Source organism: Lycium barbarum, chromosome 12 (genome assembly GCF_019175385.1).
Source record: "Lycium barbarum isolate Lr01 chromosome 12, ASM1917538v2, whole genome shotgun sequence".
In the NCBI taxonomy this organism is placed as follows: domain Eukaryota; kingdom Viridiplantae; phylum Streptophyta; class Magnoliopsida; order Solanales; family Solanaceae; genus Lycium; species Lycium barbarum.
Window position 1 is genome coordinate 64,507,010 of NC_083348.1, and position 25,160 is coordinate 64,532,169.

Consider the following 25,160-nt stretch of genomic DNA (forward strand, 5'->3'; position numbering starts at 1 on the left):
CAAACAGATGACAGCGAGCAAACAAAACATAAAAATCCAAATAGCACAAAACAAAACAAACGTTCGTTATCTCGAATGAAATCCAAAGGAAAAGAAGAGGAGAATCAGAAACTTACCGGAAACTGATTGAATTGCCGAAACTGAGAATGACGATTATATAGAGCAGAATATAGAGCTGCACGAGATACAAAATAATCATTAGTTTTTTTTTGTGATAAAATAGAAGGAAAGGCTTAAATACTTTTATTGCACATTCTTGAAAAAGTAGAAATTTCTGCATATATCCAAAAGACGACATATATAGAAGCATTCTTACGAGAAAAATAAAACAAACTACCAAAAGAATAAGATGAAATGGAGCTTAAGTGTTCAGATTCCATTTGGATTTTGTGTAACTTGAGTTCAATTCATCTTACATTGTAAAGAAAGAACACAAAAATTAAGTAGAGAACCCTTTTTGCAAGCAATGCTTCAACCAAAAACAGAAATTGCACAAATTATTACCAGGTTTGCAACATTAACAAAAAAAAATAAAAAATCCATAACCAAAAACTCAATTTGCAAGCAATACAAGAAGAAATTCCCATTATTTCTCAACCCAACAAAGAAAAGACATTAAATTTACAATTCTAAGGAAGTGATTTCCCTAATTTCCCAACCCTAACAAAAACCCCATAACATAAGAGTGAGAATTAAAAACGTACCTGTTCGTGAAAGAGGCAGAAATCGTCAAAGAAGAGGCAAGAAAAAGAGGGGCTGGTTTCAGATCATTTGGCTGCTTTGGAGTTGTGCAAAAATCGTGAAATGAAATGAAGTAAGTCAAGTAACCCTAATTGTAGTGTAAGTGACTTAATATATATGAAAGGGTAGAAGTGTAATTAATTAAATTGTTATCGGGTTATCGGGTAACCCGTTAACAAAAATGGTCAACCGCGACCCGACCCAATAAGCCAATAACCCAAAAACGCCATCCGGTACCCGAACCGGTAATCCATTAACCCAATAACCCAATAATCAGTTCGGGTTATCGGTTTAACCGTTAACATGCAAAGCCCTAATGAACACCCCTAGTCAAGTAGCATTAGTGGTTTCACTCTCTTTTTTGCATGTTGAGAGCCAAATTTTTGCCCGAAAACAGTAGCCACCTGCAGAGGCGAATCCAAGATTTCAAGAGGATGGGTTCACTATCATTTTTAAGATAATATATAAAATTTTATAGTGATATAACTTAGTGAGCAAAAAATAATTAATTACATTTTTTTATGAAGTAGCTTTATAATCACAAACGACATCAAAGAGATGCATAGTTACAAAAGAGGAGGAAATATCATCTCATATAAAGATAACAAAAACCTATCATAAGTCTAAAGACCTGACAAATCCAAGGGCCTATCATAAGACTAAAAAGTAATTAGAAATAATATAAAAAAGAAAAACGTTTTAGCCTTTTGGGTAATTAGAACTAAAGAAGAAAAAGGGTTTAGAAATGATATAAAAAGGGAAAGTTAAAAGCTGCTTTAGAAATAAAACAATAAACAAAAAAGTGCAGAAGGTTGAGTTCGATCCCCCACAACCTTGAGGAATTAAACCCATCCCCTAATCAGTGCTCCACTCGGTTTGGTTTGATCATGTGTTCCTTCAGTTAATATTAGATATATTTTTCAGAATTATACACATAATATATCGAGTTTAATCGAGTGACTATGGGTTCACGTGACCCAATTGTAATACATAAATTCGCCTCTGGCCATCTGGCATTTTTCTTTATTTCTAGTGTAATTTTTTTTCCAGTTTAAGGCTTATTAATTAATTACTTTTATTTATTTTCCGTTCTTTTCTCTCTCTAGTTTTCTTGTTCAGTTTTCTTGATTTCTTTTGTTCTTATTCTTTGAGACCCAATAACTTTTGTTGATAGCAGTAAATTTAGTTAAAACCTCATATTCCAAAAATAGCAGCAAAACCAAAAAATTAATATAAATGAAACAAATAGGAATATTAAAATGTAGAATCAAGGATAGTATAAAAAACCTCTAACTTTTAAAAGATCTAAATTCTTAATAAGCTCTAATTTATCAAAAAACTTGTATTATACTCCCACTGTCCCAATTTATGTGGCATTTTTTGTTTCCCGAGATTTAAACTGTATGAATTTTGATCAACATTTTAAAATGTATTTTTTCACCAAATTGATATGCAAAAAGTTGCAAATTATAGTACTTTTCATGCAGTTTTCAAATATATAAATTTTAATCTTAAAATATTAAGTTAATCTAATCCAATTTAGTTACAAAGTTTAGTCAATTTGACTCTCAAAAAATGAAAAGTGCTACATAAATTGGGACGGAGGGAGTATATAGAAACGAAATTATTAAAAATTAATCCCTTAAGCTATCCAAAATAATAGGGTTTCAAACAAAAAGTGATTGCGCTTTTAAGAAGAAGAAAAAAGTAATCCAGAAAATTGAAAAAGAAAATAAGAGAGAGAAAAGAAAAAAGAAACAAGAATAATTAATTAATTAAAAAAATGCCACATGGTTATTATTTTTGTCACGACCCAACCGGAGGGTCATAACGGGCACCTGGAGCTAACCTATTGAGCACCACATATATGCATCTCTTAGTCATACCTGAGTGGGCCATAATGCTAACTCGTAGATACCATAGGCTGTATGGGACACAAGTCCAAAACATAACATACATACGTCATCAAGCTAATCCCAAGTACATATGCTGGCACGGCTGTTTGTAGTAGTGATATAACAGAATATAAACCGGGATGACCATAAGATGTCTAACTGTGCATATCTGTCTATGAGCCTCTACTAGAGTGCATAACATAATAAGAACGAGACAGGACCCCGCCATACCCATCTATACACAAAAAAATCATACCAACTGGACTGCAACTCCGGAACAAGTGGAGTGGCAGCCTAAGAATCTGAACCGTCTCCCTGTCTACCTGCGGGCATGAACACAGCGTCCACAAACAAAAGGACGTTAGTACGAAATATGTACTGAGTATGTAAGGCATGAATAACAACATAATGAAAATATGGAGATAATATAAGATAAGAGAGATCAACCTGTACCTCTGAATGCCACTTAAGGCGGATGTCATGCATGCTTGCTATATATATATATCGTACCCGGCCATATACGCTCGGTGTTATCATCATCATGCCGTACCCGGCCTTTTCAGGACTCGGTGTTTAACGTATTCGGCTTTTACGGGACTCGATGTTTAACGTACCCCGCCTTTACGGGACTCGGTGTTTAACGTACCAGGCCCTTATGGGACTCGGTGTGAAACTTACCCGGCCCTTTCGGGACTCAGTGTGAAACATACTCGGCCCTTTCAAGACTCTGTGTGAAATACCCAACTGATTAGTGGTTGCACAATAGGTGCCGTACCCGGCCGGCTATAGCGCGGCTCGGTGTAAGAAAATAACTACATATATATATATATATATATATATAAGCATGCATGAGAGCCCAAATAAAAGCTATGGCTCTATCAGAGTGATGTAAGGTCGGTAAACCTCCGATTATCATTATGGAACTATTATCATGGACATGTCTCATCTTGAAGGAACAATAATCATAAGATGAGATCAACATAAATAATAAGATCAATATCCAATAATCATGAGATAAGGATCAACAATATCATAAGAACATCAAGAACATATGCTTCTAATATTTCTAGGAAAGGAATCATTATGGACATACTTTGTGTAAGCTCAAAGCAATGGAATTATCATGCCTTAGGAAAGAAAGGGACAGCCTTAACATACCTTGCTGCTTACTTAGCCACTCAAAGTCTACCTTCCGAGCCTGTAAATCTACATCCAAGATGATTCATACAACAATTAAGCCATAGGAATACTTTCACACTCAAACTTAGCTAGTTAATAAGTTAGCGGAATTCGGACAACATTTCCCTTATATTATCTACTCCAACCAATTTCAAAATAGCTCCCAAACATCAATAACAACATCAACAATAATATAATCAAGGTATTACATGACAAACATACAAATCCGTCCAAGACTTCATTTGAAAATCAGCCATAAGCCAACAACATCAACATATCAAACTACAACCTTTATACTATGTTTTCCTTCACTTTAAACCATTAAAATCCTCCAAAAACAACTCAATATCAAAGTCAAGATGAAGAACATACCTTATATTTGAATAACTTCAACTCACACAACTTGCTTCAAGACCAAACTCACCACAACATCAGTAGAAGCAAAAACAATCACTTTTCATGAACTAGTTTAGTGTAATCTTGTTGAATTCTTGATCTAAAGGGCTATAAGTGTTTAAGAAACGTTTATGGAGGTTTCTAAATCTCAAGAGAGTGTATAATGATGATAAAATGAGGGGAATGGGGGTATTTATACCCCTTGAAGGTCGGTTCCACCGACTTTCCAAATGGGCCTCGCGAAGAAGCCATCTGGCAGCCTATCTTGAAACGGCCATAACTTTCTACTCTGATATCATATCGATGAAAAGTTTGTTGCATTGGAAACTAGACTCAATGAACTTCAATTTACATAGGTTATGCATTCCAAAACTCCTCATATTCTAGGAGATACACCTCCCTCATTTTAGACCAGAATTTCCTGTCCAAAATTCTATCAAGTTTTTCAAAATTTCAACAAACTTTATTTCTTTGATTCGCTTGATCTCGAAACCTTTAAACACTTACTTAACACTTGTTAAAATTATTCCTTAACCTTATAAGAGTTCCATGACCTCTCCAAGCTTACGTTAGTTTACTTACGACGCAAACGACGCGACAATTTTCGGGGTGTAACAATTTTTAGACTAATTTTTGGCGCTAACCTGCCACGAAGAGGGTGAAGCCACTCTCCGTACCATTTGGGCTCTATAGGAGTTTTAAATACGAAAGATTGTAGTTCAGGAGTATTTTGAACACCCAATAATTTAAGTACGGAAGCAACAAAACAAGTATAGTTTAGGGGGTTTCTAATGTATTTTCTCTAATTAATTTGCTATTATAGAATAAATCACATTCACAACGTAAAGATTATATTATTTAAACGAAATAATGATCCTAAATAATTCTTATAAAAAAAGGGGTTCTCGTTTAGAAAAGGCACAACCCATTAAAACATAGAGATGAATTAAAATTATAGGTGCAAATGATCTATCTTCTACCTCCCTTTTTGAAGAAATAGCGTCTATCGGCCATTGTTCGACACCGTCTACCTTCTCTTTTCACTAGTTCTAGTAAGAAATCCTTCCAAACGACAATAGGTCCAGGCAAACACCAGTGGGCACAGTCATTAGGCATTGCAATCTTCGATTTTGTCAACTAATGGCCATATTTATTAGGATGACCATCTGGTTTCAACAACACGGGTTGCCAACATGAGAAAAATTACTTTGACTTATTGAGTTTAGCTTTTACCACTTTGGAGTTCAAAAGTCTATTTATACTATTCCTATCAGGTAATACAAGAGGTATTTAGGCAACGACATGTGACAAGGCCAGATGAGTTAAAGTAAGTGGCCTACTGCGTTATGTCATTAAAGCAAAATTACGCTATATGTATAAATTAATCCTCATAATATTTGTAGGGCTAACAACAGCCAGGGGCAGACCCACATATAGATTTCAGGTGCTTGAGCACCCATTGACAGTGGCGGAGCCACATATAGCCGAGGGTGTTCGTCCGAACCCTCTTGGCGAAAAAAAACACTACTTTTACAAGGTTAAAATTATTTTTTATGTAAATATAATAGATGTTGAACCCCTTTAGACTTCTTCGTATGTTTACTTTTTTATTTTTTGAACCCTCTCGGCGGAAATCCTGGCTCTTCCACTGCCCATTGACCTCGACGGAAACTTGTATACGTATATAGAAAGTACTGGAAATTGGATATATTACAATCGTGCGCACCCACTGGCCAAAAAGTCTGATGGGTGCTTTGGCTCTGAAGTTGAAGTTTGAGCGCACTGGTGCCATCCAGCGACGGTTCGAAACCATGCTGCAACGTTTTTAAAATAGAAAAAAGGCAAATGGTCTTTCTTTTTAATGGAAAAAACGCAAACTGAAACTTCTTCTTTTATGTTTAATAACATTGACTCTTCTTTTTATACCTTTTCACACTTTTTGCTTACCTTTTCTTTGTTGTTTTTTAACTTTTCCTATTTTATAATTCATTCACTAACTAAATCATAAAAACATTAGTAGGTTTCTAGAAAGAAAACACCAAAGAAACCCTTCTTGGCTTCTCCAGCTTCTTGGTCGATCGCAGAATGAAAATTGAAAAAAAAAAAAACGTAATAAGATTAGTATTTTGATAACTAAGATATTCACTTATTTTTCTGAAAATATATTTATTCGTACCGAGCACACACTAAAGCTAGAGACTTTGGGTATAAGTACAACACGCTAGAAGTCTTCTTTTGGTAAGAATATATTAATCGTAGGTTTCTTATTAACTTTCATTGTCGCGTTCGGAAGCACTTATACTATGTGATTGGTAGCAACTTTATGTTAAAGGAAGTGATCAGCCACGACGATAAAATCCTGGATCCGCCACTGACAACAGCAAAGGAAATACTAGGATAATGTTACCACCAAAGAATGTGGTGTAACAGATGAGGCTGCTCCCCCCCTTAACTAGAGATCTCGAGTTCGAGCCCTAGATAGTGAAAACAATCTTTGTTAGGGAGCACTTCCCACGAGTAGGCCCTACTCAGCAGGAATCCAAATTTATCGGCCTTCAATATGAATACCGGACATCGCATGAGGAAAAAAATAAAGATAATGTTTATGCCGGCTGTAGAATATCAAATATATGTGTCATTCCAAGGTTGAAGAATATTTGCATCAACCACTCCGAAGTCTATGCTAAGGTCGATATTAGGTTATTATTAATGTTTGAATATCCCCTCTACTTTAAAATAAAAAAATTCACACATTTTATACTATGAAAACCATACACTCACAGCCCCACTATGAGGTGTATCCGAAACCAAGCATATTGAAATATACTCGTTCGACTGACCCATATTAATTGTTCACATTACCAAAAATATTGAAGATAAAATAAGAATTCAAATAAAAAAAATTAAATATGTGAAACAATTTACGATTAAAATAAAGTGGAAAGTAGACTAGAAGCATAACCTCGATGAACTAAAGAACGTACGTCTTCCCTAAACTACATATTATTAATGTTTCTAGACCTAAGAGGTATTGCATACTAACTCTAAAATCTATTGTCATCGCAGTGGAAGAAGCATAATTATTGCCTTTGTCCAACTCTTAAGATGAAAAATATTTGAAATTCGCATTAACGTCATTTTTATTGCGCTACACAAGCATGTGAATTAATGCAAAACGCATCTTCTAGTCTAGGATAAAAAACCAGTGTAAATTCAAATTAAATTTGGTTCAATTAAAAAGAGTTTTAGTACGACAAGTAATTTTCCATAAGAAGTACGATAAATAATTCCAAAATAATGGTTGCCCTATTCGGAATCGTAGGATCTAGGCTAATTTCCAACTCGCTCAAGCATTTCGTTGTCCACGCCCTTCCTAGCCTTTGGGTCACTAAATATCCACCATAAGGGTAGCCCAGTCTCAACCTCGCCCTTCACTTTTAGGCGTCCTAAGTTGTTATTCCTTCTATCTCATATTAGTTGTCCACATTACTAAAAATATTTGTTTTAAAATAGTTGTCCATTTAAAAAATTAAGATAGAATTAATTATCTTTTTCTATTTTGCCCTTAACATTAATTATTTGAAAGTAACCAATATTGATTAGAGTCATATTTAATGGAGAGAGATAAGGGTAATATAGTAAAACTACACCTTTATTTATGATTTTTTAAAGGATATTTAAAGGAAAAAGTGGACAAGTAATATCAGACGGAGCGCTAAAAGTCTATATAAGATATAGAAGGCAAAATAGGAGAAAATCAAATAAATAAAGAAAAAGAAGAAGGGAATACTTTTTTATGTAGAACAGAATTATTAGTCGTTACACATTGGATTCTTCGAACAGATTTCCCACTAATCAATTTAGGTCATTACATGCTAAAACATATATTCAAATACCCCGACGATGCATAACCAAAAATAATACTCCCTCCGTCTCAAAAAGATTGTCCTTCTTTCCTTTTTAGTTTGTCTAAAAAGATTGTCCTCTTTCTATATTTAGAAATAATTTAATTTTATGAGATGATTTACAGCCACACAAATATCTAAGGCTTGTTTTGGGCCACACATTTCAAAAGTTTTCCTTTATTTCTTAAATTTTATGTCAAGTCAAAAGAGGATAATCTTGTTGGGACGGAGGGAGTAATTAAAAATTAACAACCAGGTGCCAGTGTAAAGTAACAAAACACGAAATCATGACGAAACCAATGGCGGAGCCAGGATTTCCGCCGAGGGAGTTCAAAATATAAAAAAGTAAACATACGAAGAAGCCTAAGGGAGTTCAACATCTAATATATATACATAAAAAATAATTTTAACCTTATAAAAACAGTATTTTTTTCCGCCGAAAGGCTTTGGATGAACACCCTCGGCATAGTGTGGCTTCGCCACTGGACCGAAACATGAAAATGTAAAGCTGAAACAAGAAAGAAAGTGCATGCATGACATAGATCTAGTCTAGTAATAGTAGTAATTAAACAAGAAGAATTAGCTATGTATTTTGAAGGACAAATGAAAGCATATCTTGGACAAGAGACACATTAATGATTGCATATGATTTCTTACAACAGAGTCTCCAACAAAGGCCAGAGATTTTCCTCAGACAATTTCAAATATTGGCAGCTCACATGCATCTGCTTCCACTTCCACTTCAAGAAGTGTGTATCAGGCCTTCCAAATTTCAGGCAATTTTGATATTGCAGATCAATTGCATTACTACATGACACGTTTGTATAATAAGGCCCTTCTGGATTTTATACCCATTCACCCAGAGGCGAATTCAGGATTTCATGAGAATGGGTTCACCATTGCCTTAAGATAAGATATAAATTGTTATGGGGTCATCGACTTCCCGAGCAAAAGATAATTAATTACATTTTTTTAAGAAATAAGTTGTTTTATAATTACAATGGCATCAAAGAGATGCATAGTTACAAAAGAAGAGGAAATATTAACTCATACAAAGATAACAAAAACCTTCATAAGTCTAAAGAGCTAACAAATCCAAGGGCCTATCATAAGACTAAAGAGCTAATAAAATTCAAAAAACTAAACAACCCTTCTATTACATTTGAACTCGATGAGGCTTCATCCTTTGAAAACGATCCATAATAACATCATTGCTTATAGTTGCAAATACCTTACGCTCTAACTTACAAACTAAACAACCATTTAGAAATTCTTCACCAATGCGATTGCGTAGATCATTTTTTATGAACTTCATTGAGGAAAATGCTCTTTCCACACTTGCAGTGGCAACAGGTAAAACCAATGTCAGCTTCACAAGTAAATAAACAAGAGACCAAATTTGATCCAATTTTGTTTTTTCCATCACAATAGCAAGATCCTTAATCCCCTTCAAGTTAAGAAACTTGCTATCACGCTGTCAAGCATACACAATGAAACTATCAAGCTGGTAGCTGAGATCTCGAAGTTGGTTATCCCCAAACTCACTTTTGTAATACCCGGCAACCTTCATTACCCCGTTCTTGTCAAAATTAGCAAATGAATCGACGGGATTCAAACTAGCCATACCAAGGAGTAATTCATCAGTCACAACATCAAAACGATTATTGAGCTCTTGAAGTTGCAAATCAATAACTGCATAAAATACTTTCACATGAAAGTGATGTAAATATGAAACTGTGGACCTCTTACGCTTCAATCTTGGATAGTCATCATCCATTTTGGGAATCAAAATTTCATGTTTTCCACAAAATGAATAAACGTCATCCATCAAAGACTCCAATTCACTTTCTTTCATTTTTTGCAATCTTATCTTTGCAAGGTTAAGCAACTCCATAACATTGACGATATCTTGATCTTTCTTTTGTAAAGCTCTATTCAATTCATTTGTAAAAAGCAACATCTTGAACATCAAATGCAAAATAAAGACAAATTCAAATTCCTGAATGTTATCCAAAAGATTTCCTGCTGCAACAAGTCTATCAAGCTTGAGTGGGGAATCTTCTTTCATATATTTAAGCACATTAGCAATTGAAGAAAATATAATCATGAAATTTTCCAAGGTCTTAAAATGAGATCCCCAACGAGTATCACCAGGTCATTGAAGACCACGTTCTTGATTCAATCCTCGCCCAGTAAAAATTTCTCCGGCTTTAAGTAATTCTTCCAACTTCTCCACTTGGTGTTGTCGAAATAATTCCCTGCGCGTAAAAGATGTTCCAATAGTATTCAATACATTAGTGACAACATAAAAGAAATTTTTCACATCCGAGTGTATTCTAGACAGAGCGACAAGTGCCAATTGCAGCTGGTGACCAAAACAGTGAATACAATATGCAGATGGAGCATCTTGCAAAATTGAAGACTTTAGGCCATTTTTTTCTCCTTGCATATTACTAGCTTCATCATAAACTTGTCCACGTAATTTCGATAAACATAGTGAGTGATCCTCAAGTAAAGAATAAATTTCTTTCTGTAATGATCTTGCAGATGAATCACTCATATGGACAATGCCCAAAAAGCGCTCTATCAACTCTCCACTCTTGTCAACGTATCGCAAGACTAGGGCCATTTGCTCTGTATGTGAGATGTCATCAACTAATATACCAAAATAATCACCATCCAAGTCTTTGATGATAACTTTAATTGTTTCTTTAGCACAAAATTCCACGATATCCTTTTGAATTGTCAACAAATCATCATATCATTTTTTTGGAGCATGTTGTAATATTACCTTTTCCACATCCGGGTGGTTATTTCCATGAAATTCCAAAAGTTCAAGAAAAAGACCTTTGTATTCGGAATCTTCACTCTCATCATGACCACGAAATGATAATCCATTTCTTAGGAGAAACCTTACCAAATTAATCGAGGCATTTAAGTAAATTTGATAATCACTCTTGTCTTTCTCATTGAGATTGGAAAAAGAAGCTCGAATCGATTGACGTTGATTTTTCAAATCTAGCATCCTATTGAAACATTTATTATGAGTACTATTTACTTCACCAACATGTGATTTTAGTCTCGCTGGACCATCGTTCCAACTCCTAAAATCATCGTCGGCAAATGCTCTCCCCGCATTACCACAACTTTCAAATTCATTCTTGAACAAATAACAACACAAACAAAATGCAGCAGCATTTTTTATGCTATATTCCAACCAATCAGAATATGGAGGCTTGTACCAATCATGATTAAATTGACGTATCTTATCCCCAAACTTAGTTTGAAGAAATACTTTCAGTTCCGGTTGATAAGGCCCCATCTCAATATAATATCTCCTCACTTTATCTCGAATATTAGGACTAAACTGAAAAATGGGTCGTCTTTCGAGAAAGCGCAACTCAAGGCTACAATCGATGGCTACTAGAACTTGGTTGTTCAATGTACAACTTAGTCACGTATTTATCTATTTTGATTCCTACAAATTTAAATAACTATTCAAATTAGTCACAAATTTATCTCTGACAAATTCATAATAAAATAGGGGAATCACACCCGTTTCACATTAAAGTATAAGGGTATCGCACCCTTCCAAATTTGTAATAACATAGAGGAATCGCTCCCATTTCGCAATAAAAAATAAGGGAATCACACCCTTCCAAATTTGTAGTAAAATAGAGGAATCACACCCCTTTCGCATTCAAAAATAAGGGAATCACACCTTTCCAAATTTATAATAAGATAGAGGGATCACACCCCTTTCGCATTCAAATATAAGGGAATCACACCCTTCTACATTTATAATAAATTAGAGGAATCACACCCCTTTCGCATTCAAAACTATAGAGAAGTGTTCATTACTGTCTATTGAGCTTGAAATTTAGTGCAAATACTATCCAAGAGGTCCAAAACTTTACGGCCGCAGTTTTAATGGTACTTCTCCTTTGAAACAAAATGATGACTCCAACCTAAAAATGAAAATTTGTCAATTCCTTAAAATCCATGAACCCCAAAATTCAAAAGAACCAAGAAAATAAGCTTTCAAAAGTCAAAACCCATGAACCCCAAAATTCAAAAATTCAAAAACTCAAAAAAAAAAAAAAATCAGAATCCCAAATTCAAAAATCAATAAAAAGATCAAAAGGGTGTTCGAAATTCGAATTCAAGAATTACTGGACACCTTGTTGTTCTGAGATATTTTGTTTTGGGATTAGAGAATAATATTATAATAGAGAATAAATATGGGAATGGAGAATAGATTTTGCCTTTTGAAACTTGGGACTTTAATTTTACTTAATGGATTTTGGTGGGTTCACTGCTGGCTTGCAGCTTAGCTATCAACTACGGGTTTCTAAGTTCTTGATTGTCATGACTCATGAGTTCATCGTTGCAGTGCAGTCATCGAGTTTTTTTTTTTTAAAAAAACTTTTTGGGACTTGGTATAATTAGAAATAAAGGAAAGAAAAGTATATGATGTAATATGAAGCAAAAACACTTTTTTACTTGAGTAATAATATAAAAAGGATGGTAAAAAGGTAGCTTTAGAAAATAATAATAATAATTAAAAAAATTGCCCGAGATGGGGATTGAACCCGTGACCTTGAGAATACAAAGATAACCTTTGACTAGTGCTCCACTCAGCCTATTATTACCATGTATTCACTTAATTAATATTAGATATATTTTTAGAATTATACACATAATATATCGAGATTAGTCGAGTGACCATGTGTTCACGTGACCCAAAATTTATACACAAATTCGCCCCTGCATTCACCTGAAAATAAGCCGCAGTGTTCACTATCTGATACTTGTGACACCAACGTTTCGTAGTTGCCATCGTTTACTGGCTTTTCTTGGACCAAAGAATGAACGGTTTCTAAGAATTTCTTCTCAGAATAAGCATAGTAAATGGGGATGATGATTGTAAACGGGAAGGCAAAATCTTACTTCGTGTTTGTGGTCTCATGATGAAAGCTGTAGTGCGTGAAACTTCACGGAAAGCATTCCATTATATATTACTCCTCTCCTTAGTACCAATTTATGTGACACTTTTCGATTCATCAGATTCAAACTGTATGAACTTTGACCAGCATTTTAAGATATATTTTTTCACCAAAATGATATGAGAAAAATAGAAACTTATACAACTTTTCATTTAGTTTTCAAATATATAAATTTTAATGTTAAAATATTGAATTAATCTAATCCGAATTAGCTTCAGAATTTAGTCAAATTGACTCTTGAAAAGTGAAAAGTGCCACATAAATAGGACAAAAATATTAATAGAGAATACATTCCAGTCTAATTTATTTGGCAGAGTTAGACAATCACACGAATTTTAAGAAAAAAATAGAAGTAAAATAAAATTTGTGGTGTTTAACGTGCCATAACATTTATGTAGTTACACAAGCTTCTGATTAACGTTAAAAATGAAAAGTTTAGGGTGTGTTTAGTACGGAGGAAAAAGTTTTGCTAGAAAATATTTTTCTAGAAAATAAGTGAGCTCATGTTCGTTTGGGTAGTGGAAAATAAGTGAATTTCTTACTTATTTTCTCATGTTCGTTTGATTGATAGAAAACGTTTTCCGGAAAATACTCATCCAAGCCTCACCAACTCCAACCCAACCCCATACCCCCACCCCCACGCACACGCCACTCCCACCCACCCACCTACGCCCCCACCCCCCTCCAAAAAAAACTTCTTTTGATTTTTTTTTAATTTTTTGCACCCCCACCCCAACCCTCTCCAACTTCAACCCAACCCCATAACCCCCACCCCCACGCACCCCTACGCCCCTACCCCCCCTTCCATTTTTTTTTTGTGTTTTGCACCCCACCCCCACCCCCAACCACTCCCATAACCCATACACCACCCCCTCCCCCCGCACCCTACCCCCACCCCCCACAACATTTTTTTTGAAGTTTTTAATTTTTTTTTCTGAATTTTCTACATGACCACATCCCCCATCACCCCCTCCCCCCTTGCGTGGAACCCATACCACACCAACCTCAACATTTTTTTTTAAAGTTTTTTATTGTCTTTTGTTGGTTTCTACACCCCCAGACACTCCCTACCCAAAAGAAAAAACAATCTCTGTTCACCACCCACCCCCACGCCCCCCAATACCCCATCACCCCCTCCAAAAGTTTTAATTTTTAACCACGCAAATATTTAATTTTTATAATTGTCAACTTTTTTTCAATTTTTTTTTTGGAGGTGCGGTGCAAAAAACCAAAACAAATGTCAAAAAATATTTTTCAAAAAAATATATTTTTTTAAAAAAAATATTTTTTTTTGGGGGGGGAGGGGATAGGGTGTGGGGTGGGGTGGGGGTTAGGGGGTGCAAAAAACCAAAAAAATGTCAAAACTTTTTTTTCAAAAATATTAAATTTTGGGGAGGGGGGAAGGGGGAAGGGGGTCGGGTAGGGTTAGGGTGGGGTGGGGTGCAAAAAAAAAGTCAAAACTTTTTTTTTCAAAAAAAAAATATTTTTAGGGGGGGGGGGGGGAGGGTGCGGGGTTTGGGTGGGCGGGTGCAAAAAATAAAAAATAATGTCAAAACATTTTTTTTCAAAATAAATTATTTGGGGGGGGGGGGGGGGAGGGATGGGGATGGGGTTGGGATTGGGTTGGGTAGTGGTAGGGTGGTTGGTGAAATGAACTTGTGAACTTGTTTTCCTTACTTTTATTAGGGAAGTCATTTTCCCCAATTTTGAGGAAAATGTTTTTCAAAATTTTTGACCAAACGAACATGAGAAAATTGAAAAATATTTTCTGAAAAATATTTTCCTCCATACCGAACACACCCTTAAAGTTACTGATTTTCAAATATAGATATCTTTCGTTCTTTTTTAATCAAACTAGTGAAAAACTAGCTAGAGACAATAATTCTTTCTTGTCGGATCTTTCATTTCGCTTGAATTATTTTCAAAAGTTCAACATCTGCTTGGAGATGTTCAATACTATCAATAAGATCATGTTTTTCATTATGTTGTAAAGATTATAAAAAATTGTTTACCCCGGTTTTGGATAATCAATTAAAATTATTGGTGAAGTATAGGATATGTGGTTATATCTTGAACTTATTTGATAGAGAAAAGAAATATATGAGTATGCTACAAGGAGCAATCGATTATCAATGATTTGCTATAGACGCGCGTCTCTACTAGCACATAAGCATTATTTGATTTAAGAAATGTATGGAATAAACACAACAAATATGGAACGAATCTGATGTATGAGGGAGAGATTTTGTATATATTTTGCTATTACAAGAATTCTTGATAAGAAGGAGCCAACCCTTTAAGAGGAGGGCAATGCCCCTTATTTATAGTAGTGCCCCATGGGCTTCACACAACATGAATAATAAAATAATAACAAAAAACTCTGAGTTGGGTTAGGTGAACCGTACGATCTGACACCCGTACGATTGGCAGTTGAACATAGCAGGACGCCATCGACGCGTGGCAACTGCGCAACGGATCTCCCGAACCACCGGCCACGATCAAACGGACATACGACCTCGAACAACCCGGTCATGAAAGAACCGGACCAAATGATGCCCTTCCTTCGCTTCGGTCTAAACATTCCCCCGATTCAGAACAGGAGTCTTCATGCACGCTCTTGTCCCTTTCTTCCCTCGGCCTTTTGTCTCACCGGTTTGACACATACCCGGTTTTTACCGTATACAGATAGTCCCCACCCTTCCTGGATCGTAGATTTGTCGGAGTGACGGGGAATGGATGAATCACGAAACCGGTGACTCCCTTTGCCCGTTGTTATCTTTTCATTTTGGCGGGAACAGTTGCGCCACGTTCTTCCGCCATCGGCCACGTGTCTTATCCCGGATGGCCCGCTCTGACAACCGCCGCACGCATGTCGTTTCAAGTCATTCCTCAATAAGTATGGGGCACGTGGCGCCCCGGTTGGCTGGGGAACAGTAACCGTCACAACCCCATGCCTATATAAGGCCTTTCACCCCTCTTTTGAACGTTTTACTTCTTCACTAAACACTCTACCTCAAGTTTCTTTTCTTGCCTCTTTACACATTCCATAGCTTCACTCGTAATCATCTGAAAAAACTCGCATTTCTTGGTGATCTGTTGCTTGCACTACATGAAAGGAGACGACACTGCCAGTTTCTCCACTTGTCGTTTTCGTTTGAGTGTCGCTGCTTTTTATTCTGCCATTTCTTGAACCTGTTCCCTTACTCTTTTTTAACTCCCTTTCTGAATCCACTCAACTTCTTCTTTCCATATTTTCAAAATGTCTGAGACCACTTCCCATGATATTCCCTCGGTTTCATCCCAAGGAACCGAGCCTGCATCCCCGGCTAAAACAAAGAGTACCTTTGAGCCTACTGCCTCAGACATTATACCGGCCAAACCCAATTTCAACAAAGACCTCGAGGTCGAAAAACCTTCTTCGGTATCCGATAGAGGGTATGATGTTAGGCGATACCCCTTATCCATTACTGAGGAGAGACTCGACATAGTCCGGGCCGACTGCGGGTGGGACACCCGTCCGGTTCGGGTTTTTGCCCCGGGTCGAGCGAAACGGTCACTGACCACCGGGAAGGTTTTTTGTACGTGTATACTTATCCCTTCACTCTCAAGCTCGACCCTCCGGTAGATCCGGTCATCCTAAACATGTGCCGGACCTACGACGTGACCTTGGCACAGATTGGTCCGATCGTTTGGATGGTCGTAGCGTGCCTCCGGCTGTTGGCCAACAATGCCGGGAAGGAGCTCACGCTGGCCCACTTGATACGCTTTTACTCCCAGAGGCTGTTCCGGGGTGGCGTAATAAAACTCGTCAAGCGTAGCCGAAATCCATTTTGCTCAAAAATGGATGAAGACAGAGACAGGGGATGGCTGGAGCGATATGTTCGAGTGAGGACCGAGGACATCATTCCAGCCAATTACATGCCCTTCCCGGAGAAGTGGAATAACAAGCGTAAGTCTGAATCCTTAAGTAATTGCTTTTATATGCTTCGTCAAATTTTGATTCCACTTTCTCACTGTTTTTCTTATTCATATCAGCCAATGGATATATTCCTTCGGTAGTCCGGAACCTGAGCGAATGGGTCACTGCACTCCTTAGCCAATATATCCATGACGACCGGACGTGGGTTCACCTGTCACGCGGCCGATGGGTCGCCCAGAACCACTGTAATACTTTGCCCTTACCCGTGTTCACTGCATCTTCTACTTCCCGTATTCATGGTGTCTTTGATTTTCAGGTTTGCCCAAGGGCTCGGTGGATCCCAGACCGGATACGGCAGCCGATCCCACAGCTTCGGCACCTGAGTTTGATTCAGCAGGTGCATCCCGCATCCTTGCTGCTGCAAAAAGAAAAAGGCCCTCGGACAAAGGGTAGAAAACGAAGAAAAGGGCGAGGAGTGTCGTTAGGACTCTCCGGGTCGAAGCAGAGCCCGAGCTTCTCGTCCGGAGTATTGGTGCGGCCCCTGCCGTGGCTCCTGTTCCGGAGGAGGATGTCACCGCTTCACCACCTCCTTCGACCGGTGAAGGGCCTTTAGTCCCGGCGCTACCCACAGGTGCGGAAGAAGTTCTTCACCCGGCTCCCTTAAGGTCGATTGATTTCGTCGACATTTCAGGTGAGGATTTCTCCGAAGAGACCCCCCTGCAATGGGCAAGTAGGTCTGGGGGGATGGCTGCTACCAAAGCTTCTCAAAGAACATAACCGGCCCCCGAGAGCGAAGCTCCACCGGTCATTGGCCCCTTGCCCAACTATGAGGCCGCTGCCACTACGGAGCCCCCTTTCATTGTTAAAGCTGCTGAGGTTGCTCCAAGTTCTTCAACCCCGGCGCCGAGGCCTAACGAATTTAAGGATGTGTTCTCAGACACTCCTCCCGCTACCGGCGAAACCGCAGCATTCGGGCATCTCCCGATCCCTCGGGCCACGAGGTCAGCCAGCCGGACCTCCTAATCTGGGGCCCGGGATAGCTTGGTGCGTATCTTTCCGGCCCCAAGCGTGGAGCCGAGGAGAACAAAATCTGTCATGGTCACTGTCCCCGAGGACTGCAGCTTTCTTTCTCGCCCGGTGGGTGTGGCGAGCTATCTGAGGCCTCTTGTCTCGAATTCGGAAAAGAGGAAGATGACCGGGGTCTCTTGGCAGTTCCCCATTAACGAGTATGCATGCGGGCGACCGGGTAAGATTTTTAGCCATCCTTGCATAACTTTACTGAGAATTTTAGCCTTGTTTTGTTCGAGTCTCTAACTTGCTTCACTTGCAGAGTGTGGTGCTTGTCAACTAAGCCTTCATCCGTGCCCAGCAAGACATGGACGATCTTAAGGGCCAACTAGATGCCCAGGGCCGGGAAACGGAGAAATATCTGCACCTTCTTCAGGAGAAAGAGGAGGAGTTGAACCGAGCAGTCGCTCTTTCCAATCTCTGACCCGAGCTTGACGTAACGAAGGCCGAAAATTGTTAGTTAAGGAGTGCGCTTGCTGCGATGGCCGAATACAATCGGAGTCTTGAAGCTGACAAGATCGGACTTAACCGAGACAACGCTCAAATTTTCTCGAGGCTTGGTGAGCTCGAAACCACCTTCTCCCAACTCCGGGAGGAGCTGGACCTCGTGAAGTCGGATGCTGCGAGCTTGGCCGAGAGGAATCGGCTGCTCGAATCTGAGAGTGCCCGATATCAAAAACATGCAAGGGTGTTCGAGGAGAAGACGGGGATGAGGGCCCGGATGTGTGATGATCTGAAAAACGAGCTTAAGGAGATGGTTGATGCAAATGACACTCTCCAGGCCAAGCTTCAATCGGCCATCCAAATGCAGAATGTTCTTGGATAGGCTCGGGATGCTTCAGTGGCGAAGTTATCCCAGGCCGAGGATGATTTGGATGAAGCTTTGAAGAGCGTCGAGGTCGGCGAGGCTCATGCTACCATTGCCGCTGAATATGAAAAATGGAAGTCTCGGAGGATCACCCTTGAGCAAGCCGAGCATGGTTTTACAGATCTGCCGGCCCTTATTCTCGAGGCTAAAAGAATCGAGGAAGAGGCAAAGGGTGCCCTCGGGACCGACTCTGATGACTCCGAACGGACAGTGTCCGAGCACTCCGGCTCCAGCCATTCCGGATAGATTTGGGCCTGTACTTAGCCTTTCGTTATTTTTTTATGTTTCCTTTGTAGGAGTTTTCAATGTAAAAATCCTTTGCTATAAATGGAACATGTATTTTCCTTGACTCTTCACTTTGCTTGAATGTTTTGTTATGGTTTCCGCCCGAATTGTCGGTTTCGTTTTTAAGGAGTCATTATTTCAGACTGTGCCTATATATCGGCATTTTGCCTCATCCGGCACATTATGTCCGAGAATTCTATTGAGTTTTTGCCCGTGGGACTTATCTTATGCTTTGTGAATAAGGACGTCTCCAAATCACAACAGGCATTTTTAGGGCCGGAATTTTTCGGCTATATTTATCTTTTAGGGCCGGTATTCTTCAGCTATTTTTATCTTTTAGGGCTGGTATTCTTCGGCTATTTTTATCTTTTAGGGCCAGTATTTTCGGACACCTGAATCTCAGCCTTAGCTGAATTTTGATGTAGAAGTCCCCGTCTGTGGGGCTACCAACTTTGGCTCAGTTCACTATGACCTCGTTGCCTTTGCCAAATTTCGAGCATAGCGCCTGGTATCGGGTACGTATGAATGAAGTAGTGCCAAAATACGGCAGTAATCCTCGGGGTAAAGTGTTTTACCAGAAAGACATTTCGAGAGTATTATCCAAACTTTCGATAATTTTTTGCATTATAAGTATTTGTATACATGAGAGCGAACTTTTTCCTCCTGCCTTTGTCGTAGCAAGTACTAAATGGATACGATTCATTCTGATCGTTTGGTCCTTACATCGGAACCTAATACAGAAGGTCCGGCTCTTTGTTTTGTCGTAGCAAATGTTGCGTGGACACGATTCATTTTTGATCGTTTGGTCCTTACATCGGAACCTAATATTTTAGATCCGATTTTGTTTGTTGAGGGCGGCCTCCGGCTTCGGCTAACCGGGGCAAACTCCGGAGTAGGTGTGATAGTCCCCTAGCTCTCATCCGAGCTGTAAGACCGGGTGAGTGCTATTAAGTCCCCATTCTCCGGGAATCCGGACGTTTGTCCTTTATCTTCATCAAGTAACACGTTGTACTTGTTTCCTCATTAAAAACCTTGTCGGAAAACCCATTTTGGGACAAAACCGCACTAAGGAAAAGAGTGCAACACCTGTTTTCAGATTTATATTCTTTTCTTTGCCTGGTACTCGGCTTCCTGCAAAAAAGAAAGGTCAAAATAGAAAACATGGGGTATTTTTACCTCAGCAGTAATATCTTTTCAGATGAGCCACATTCCAATTATTACGCAACCGTTGCCCGTCCATGGACTCCAATTGGTATGATCCTTTACCCGTTACCTCGGTTATCTTGTAAGGTCCTTCCCAGTTCGGACCCAGTTTCCCTTCGTTGGATTCTTGGTGTTCAAGGTAACCTTTTGGAGCACCAAGTCCCCAACTTGGAAATGACGAAAATTGGCTCTTCGATTGTAGTACCTTTCCAACCTTTGTTTCTGGGCTGCAATAAGGACCAACGCGTTTTCGCGCAGCTCGTCCATGAGGTCGAGTCTTACGGTCATGACCTCCTCGTTTGACTCGTCGGTCGTATATCGGAATCGGAGGGTCGGTTCACCAACTTCTACGGGGATAAGGGCTTCAGCCCCGTAGACCAACGAGAAAGGTATCTCCCCCGTGCTTGATTTCGATGTGGTTCTGTAAGCCCACAATACCTCCGATAATATTTCTCTCCAATGGTGCTTTGATGCTTCAAGTCTTTTCCTCAGGTTTTGGATTATTGTCTTGTTCGTGGATTTCGCTTGTCCGTTCGCACACGGGTGATACGGAGTTGATACAATTTTCTTGATCTTCAACCTTCGAGGAATTTGTTGACTTTGCCACCCACGAACTGGGGCCCGTTATCACAAGTTATCTCGGCGGGGATGCCGAAGCGACAGATGATGTGATCCCATATGAAGTCAATGACCTCCTTTTCTCTGACTTTTTCAAAGGCCCGCGCTTCAACCCATTTGGAGAAATAATCAGTCATAAACAAAATAAAACAGGCTTTACCTGGTGCCTATGGTAATGGACCGACGATGTCCATCTCCCACTTCATGAAAGGCCAGGGTGATACCATCGAATGCAATAACTCCCCGGGCTGATGAATCGTCGGAGCATGCCTCTGACACCCGTCGCATTTACGGACAAAATTCCTTGAGTCTTCCGCCATCCAGTTCCAATAATAACCGGCCCTGATAATCTTTCGGACCAGAGCATCAGCACCGGAGTGATTGTCGCAGGTTTCTTCGTGCACCTCTCTCATCACATACTCCGTCTCTCCGGGACCCAAACACTTGGCCAGGGGCCCGAAGAAAGACCGTCGATACATTTGGCCGTCTACCAAGCAAAAACGCGCAGCTTTGGTCCTTAATGACCGTGATTCTTTTGGGTCATTCGGGAGCTACCAAGCAAAAACGCGCAACTTTTGCGCCAATCCCAAGTTAAACCCATTGTGTTTATTTCTGCCTGTCCGTTCTCTATCGCCGTGTTTAACAAGTGCACCGTTGTCCCGGGGTTGATTTCCTCCCCTTCGACCGAGGATCCCAAATTTGCTAATGCATCGGCTTCGCTGTTCTGCTCCCTCGGTATGTGTTGCATGGTCCATTCTTTAAATCGATGTAGTATCACTTGGAATTTTTCAAGGTACCTCTACATCCATTCGTCCTTGACCTCGAAGACACCGTTCACCTGGTTTACCAATGCCAATGCCAATTTTTCCAAGTGGGGATAATGGGTCTACGCATCCCCTAAAGTTCTACTCACGTAATAGATAGGGAATTGCGTACCTGATTCTTCTCGGACCAAAACGCCACTTACTGCTACTTCGGAGACAGCAAGGTAGAGAAAAAATGGCTCGTCCGCCTTCGGTGTGTGCAGCAGCGGTGGGCTGGACAGGTATCTTTTTAATTCTTGTAAAGCCTTTTGACACTCCGGTGTCCAAATGAAATCGTTCTTCTTCCTCAGCAAGGAGAAGAAGCGGTGGCTCTTGTCCGAGGATCTTGATATGAAACGACTTAGCACCGCTATCCTTCCGGTGAGCCTTTGCACTCCTTTGACGTTGTTCACTACTTCGATATCCTCGATGGCCTTGATTTTGTCTGGGTTGATTTTGATACCCCGGTTCGACACCATGAAGCCCAAAAATTTACCGGACCGAACGCCGAAAGCGCATTTTTTCGGGTTAAGCTTCGTGTTATACTTTCGGAGCACATCGAAGGTTTCCTGCAAATGCTTTAAATGGTCCTCTGTTTCCAGGGACTTAACAACCATGTCGTAAATATAAACTTCTATTATTTTTCCTATTTGTTCTTCGAACATCCCATTAACTAGGCGTTGGTACGTTGCACCGGCATTTTTTAGGCCAAAAGGCATGACATTATAACAGTAAGTCCCATACCGGATAATGAAGGATGTTTTCTCTTGATCCTCCGGGTGCATCCGAATTTGGTTATACCCGGAGTAAGCATCGAGAAAACTTAACATCTCATGCCCGGTCGTCGCATCGATCATTCTATCGATGTGAGGCAACGGAAATAAATCCTTCGGGCAAGCTTTATTTAAATCCTTCTAATCAACACACATTCAAAATTTGTTACCCTTTTTGGGCACCACTACCACGTTAGCTAGCCAATCCGGGTACTTTACCTCCCGGATAGAACCTATTTTTAAAAGCTTTGTTACCTCGTCTTTTATGAAGGAGTGCTTTGCTTCCGCCATGGGCCTTCTCTTCTGCTTCACCGGTGGAACCTTCCCGTCCAAGCTAAGTTTGTGAGTCGCCACTTCTGGTGATATACCTGTCATATCTATATGGGACCATGCGAAACAATCTGCGTTAGCTCGAAGGAATTCAATTAACTTGTTCCTGAGCTCCGGAGTTAGCCCCGTGCCCAGGTATACCTTTCTGTCTGGTAGGTACTCGAACAATATGACGAATGATCTGGGTATATTGAAATCATCCCCTTCATACACCAGATCCGACTCGGTGTGCTTTGATTGCTATTTGGTGTCCTCTCCTTCGGTTTGATCTTCTTCTTTCTGAACCAACTCTTTGGGCCAAGGTGTCGCTTCCTCAACTGCGAACATCTCCCTTGCAGCGGGTTGTTCACCTCGGATGGTTTTTATCCCTTCCGGGGTGGGGAATTTCAGCAGTTGATGCAGTGTTGAGGGCACGACCCTCATGCTATGTATCCAGGGTCTACCCAGCAATGCATTGTACTTCATGTCCCCTACAATCACATAGAACACCGTTTGCTGGATAGTGCCATCGATGTTTACAGGCAATGAGATCTCCCCCTTTGTGGTTTCTCTCGCCATGTTGAACCCGCTAAGCACCCGGGCTACCGGTACGATCTGATCGAGCAGCCCTAGCTGTTCGACCACTCTCCACCGGATGATGTTGGCCGAGCTACCTGGGTCAATCAAAATACGTTTAACCTTAGTTTTAAAGATAAGTACAGAAATTACCAATGCATCATTGTGCGGTTGAATGATGCCCTCTGCGTCCTCGTTGCTGAAAGAGATAGACCCTTCAGGTGAATGATCCCGGTTGCGCTTTTCGCGAATAACAGAAACCTTGGCCCGTTTCATAACCGACCCCCGAGGGGCATCGATACCCCCAAATATCATGTTGATTATATGCTGGGGCTCTACTGGTTCGGCCCTCGGATGAGCTTCCCTTTCCTTGTAGTGACTTTTGGCTCGTTCACTCAGCAGTTCTCGGAGACGACCATTCTTCAGCAACCGGGATACCTCCTCTCTCAACTGGCGACAATCCTTGGTTCTGTGACAATGGGTTCCATGGTATTCACACACCATGCTCGGGTCCCGTTGGCCGGGATCCGACCTTAGAGGTCTCGGCCATCTTACATCCGGGACGCGACCGATGGCCGAGATGAGACCCGAGGTACTGACGTTGAAGTTGTACTCCGATATCTTTGGTGAATCCTTGTTGCCGGCAGAGCTTCTGGCATCGCTCCTGAATGAGAGCCCCCGACTGTTCGATGGGCGCTCGACCCCTTTACTACCCCGACCGGAGAAACGGCTTGGGCTCACCCTTGAATTTTCCGACCTAAAACTTTGCTTCTCCGAATGGGAGTATGGCAGATACCTTTCCTTCAACGATTCGGCCCTCGTTTCGTAACCCTTCCTTGGTCTCTCAAAACTTTTATTCACATTTATTGGCCCCGGGGGGAGCTCGAATTGATCGTCCTCCACCCGAATCTTCGCCTCGTATCGGTTATGGACATCAGCCCATGTCACAGCCTCGTACTCTAGCAAGCTTTCTTTTAATTTGAACGAAGCTGTTGAACTCTGAACATTGAGCCCCTTTGTGAAAGCTTGTGCAGCCAGTTCTTCTGGAACCGGGGGGGGGGGGGGGGGTTCCATCCGTTCCCTTTGGAATCGGTTGACAAATTCACGCAGTAACTCGTCGTCTCTTTGGGTTATACGAAAAATATCGGCCTTACGGGCCTGCACTTTTTTGGCACCGGCTAGCATTTCAAAAGAGGTGATCGAATGTTCGGGTAGATGGTCGTACCATGTCAATACTCCCTTTGACAAAGTTTCCCCGAATTTTTTCAGCAACACCGATTCAATTGCATCCTCCTCCATATCATTTCCTTTTCTGGCGCATGTGTATGAGGTCACGTGTTCGTGTGGGTCCGTTGTGCCGTCATATTTCTGGATATCCGGCATTTTAAACCGCTTCGGGATTAATTTCGGGGCTGCACTCGGAGGAAAATACCTTTGGATGTACCTTTTCGAATTCGGCCCCTTCTGGTAAAGGCGGAGCCCCCGGTTTTTGATCCACCCGAGAGTTGTATGTTTCGACCCTCTTTTCGGTCGAGTCTACCCGCTTTGCAAAAGTTTTGAGCATATTTAGAACCTCGGTGGAAGAGCCAGCTCCGGACCCATTGCTCTCGATAACG

At 40.3% G+C, this 25,160-nt stretch overlaps 2 protein-coding genes across 2 annotated transcripts; both read right to left on the reverse strand.

Moving 5' to 3' along the window:
* Nucleotides 1-9,272: 9,272 nt before the first annotated feature.
* LOC132624347 (uncharacterized) lies at nucleotides 9,273-10,184 on the reverse strand. Its single transcript, XM_060339139.1, has 2 exons — nucleotides 9,690-10,184; nucleotides 9,273-9,590 (listed from the first exon to the last, which is right to left on the reverse strand). The coding sequence occupies exons 1-2, from the start codon at nucleotides 10,182-10,184 to the stop codon at nucleotides 9,273-9,275; spliced, it is 813 nt and encodes a 270-aa protein (XP_060195122.1).
* Nucleotides 10,185-10,271: 87 nt separating this feature from the next.
* LOC132624348 (uncharacterized) lies at nucleotides 10,272-11,438 on the reverse strand. The gene is made up of 2 exons (XM_060339141.1): nucleotides 10,908-11,438; nucleotides 10,272-10,850 (listed from the first exon to the last, which is right to left on the reverse strand). The coding sequence occupies exons 1-2, from the start codon at nucleotides 11,436-11,438 to the stop codon at nucleotides 10,272-10,274; spliced, it is 1,110 nt and encodes a 369-aa protein (XP_060195124.1).
* Between the last annotated feature and the right edge of the window lie 13,722 nt (nucleotides 11,439-25,160).

Bases quoted from the DNA above. Each gene is read 5' to 3' on its own strand.
- LOC132624347 (XM_060339139.1), bottom strand. From the start codon at position 10,184: ATGAAAGAAGATTCCCCACTCAAGCTTGATAGACTTGTTGCAGCAGGA. The intron at 9,591-9,689 runs GTAATGAAGGTT...TATGCTTGACAG, and splicing joins CTAATTTTGACAAGAACGGG to CGTGATAGCAAGTTTCTTAA.
- LOC132624348 (XM_060339141.1), bottom strand. From the start codon at position 11,438: ATGGGGCCTTATCAACCGGAACTGAAAGTATTTCTTCAAACTAAGTTT. The intron at 10,851-10,907 runs GTAATATTACAA...ACAATTCAAAAG, and splicing joins ACCACCCGGATGTGGAAAAG to GATATCGTGGAATTTTGTGC.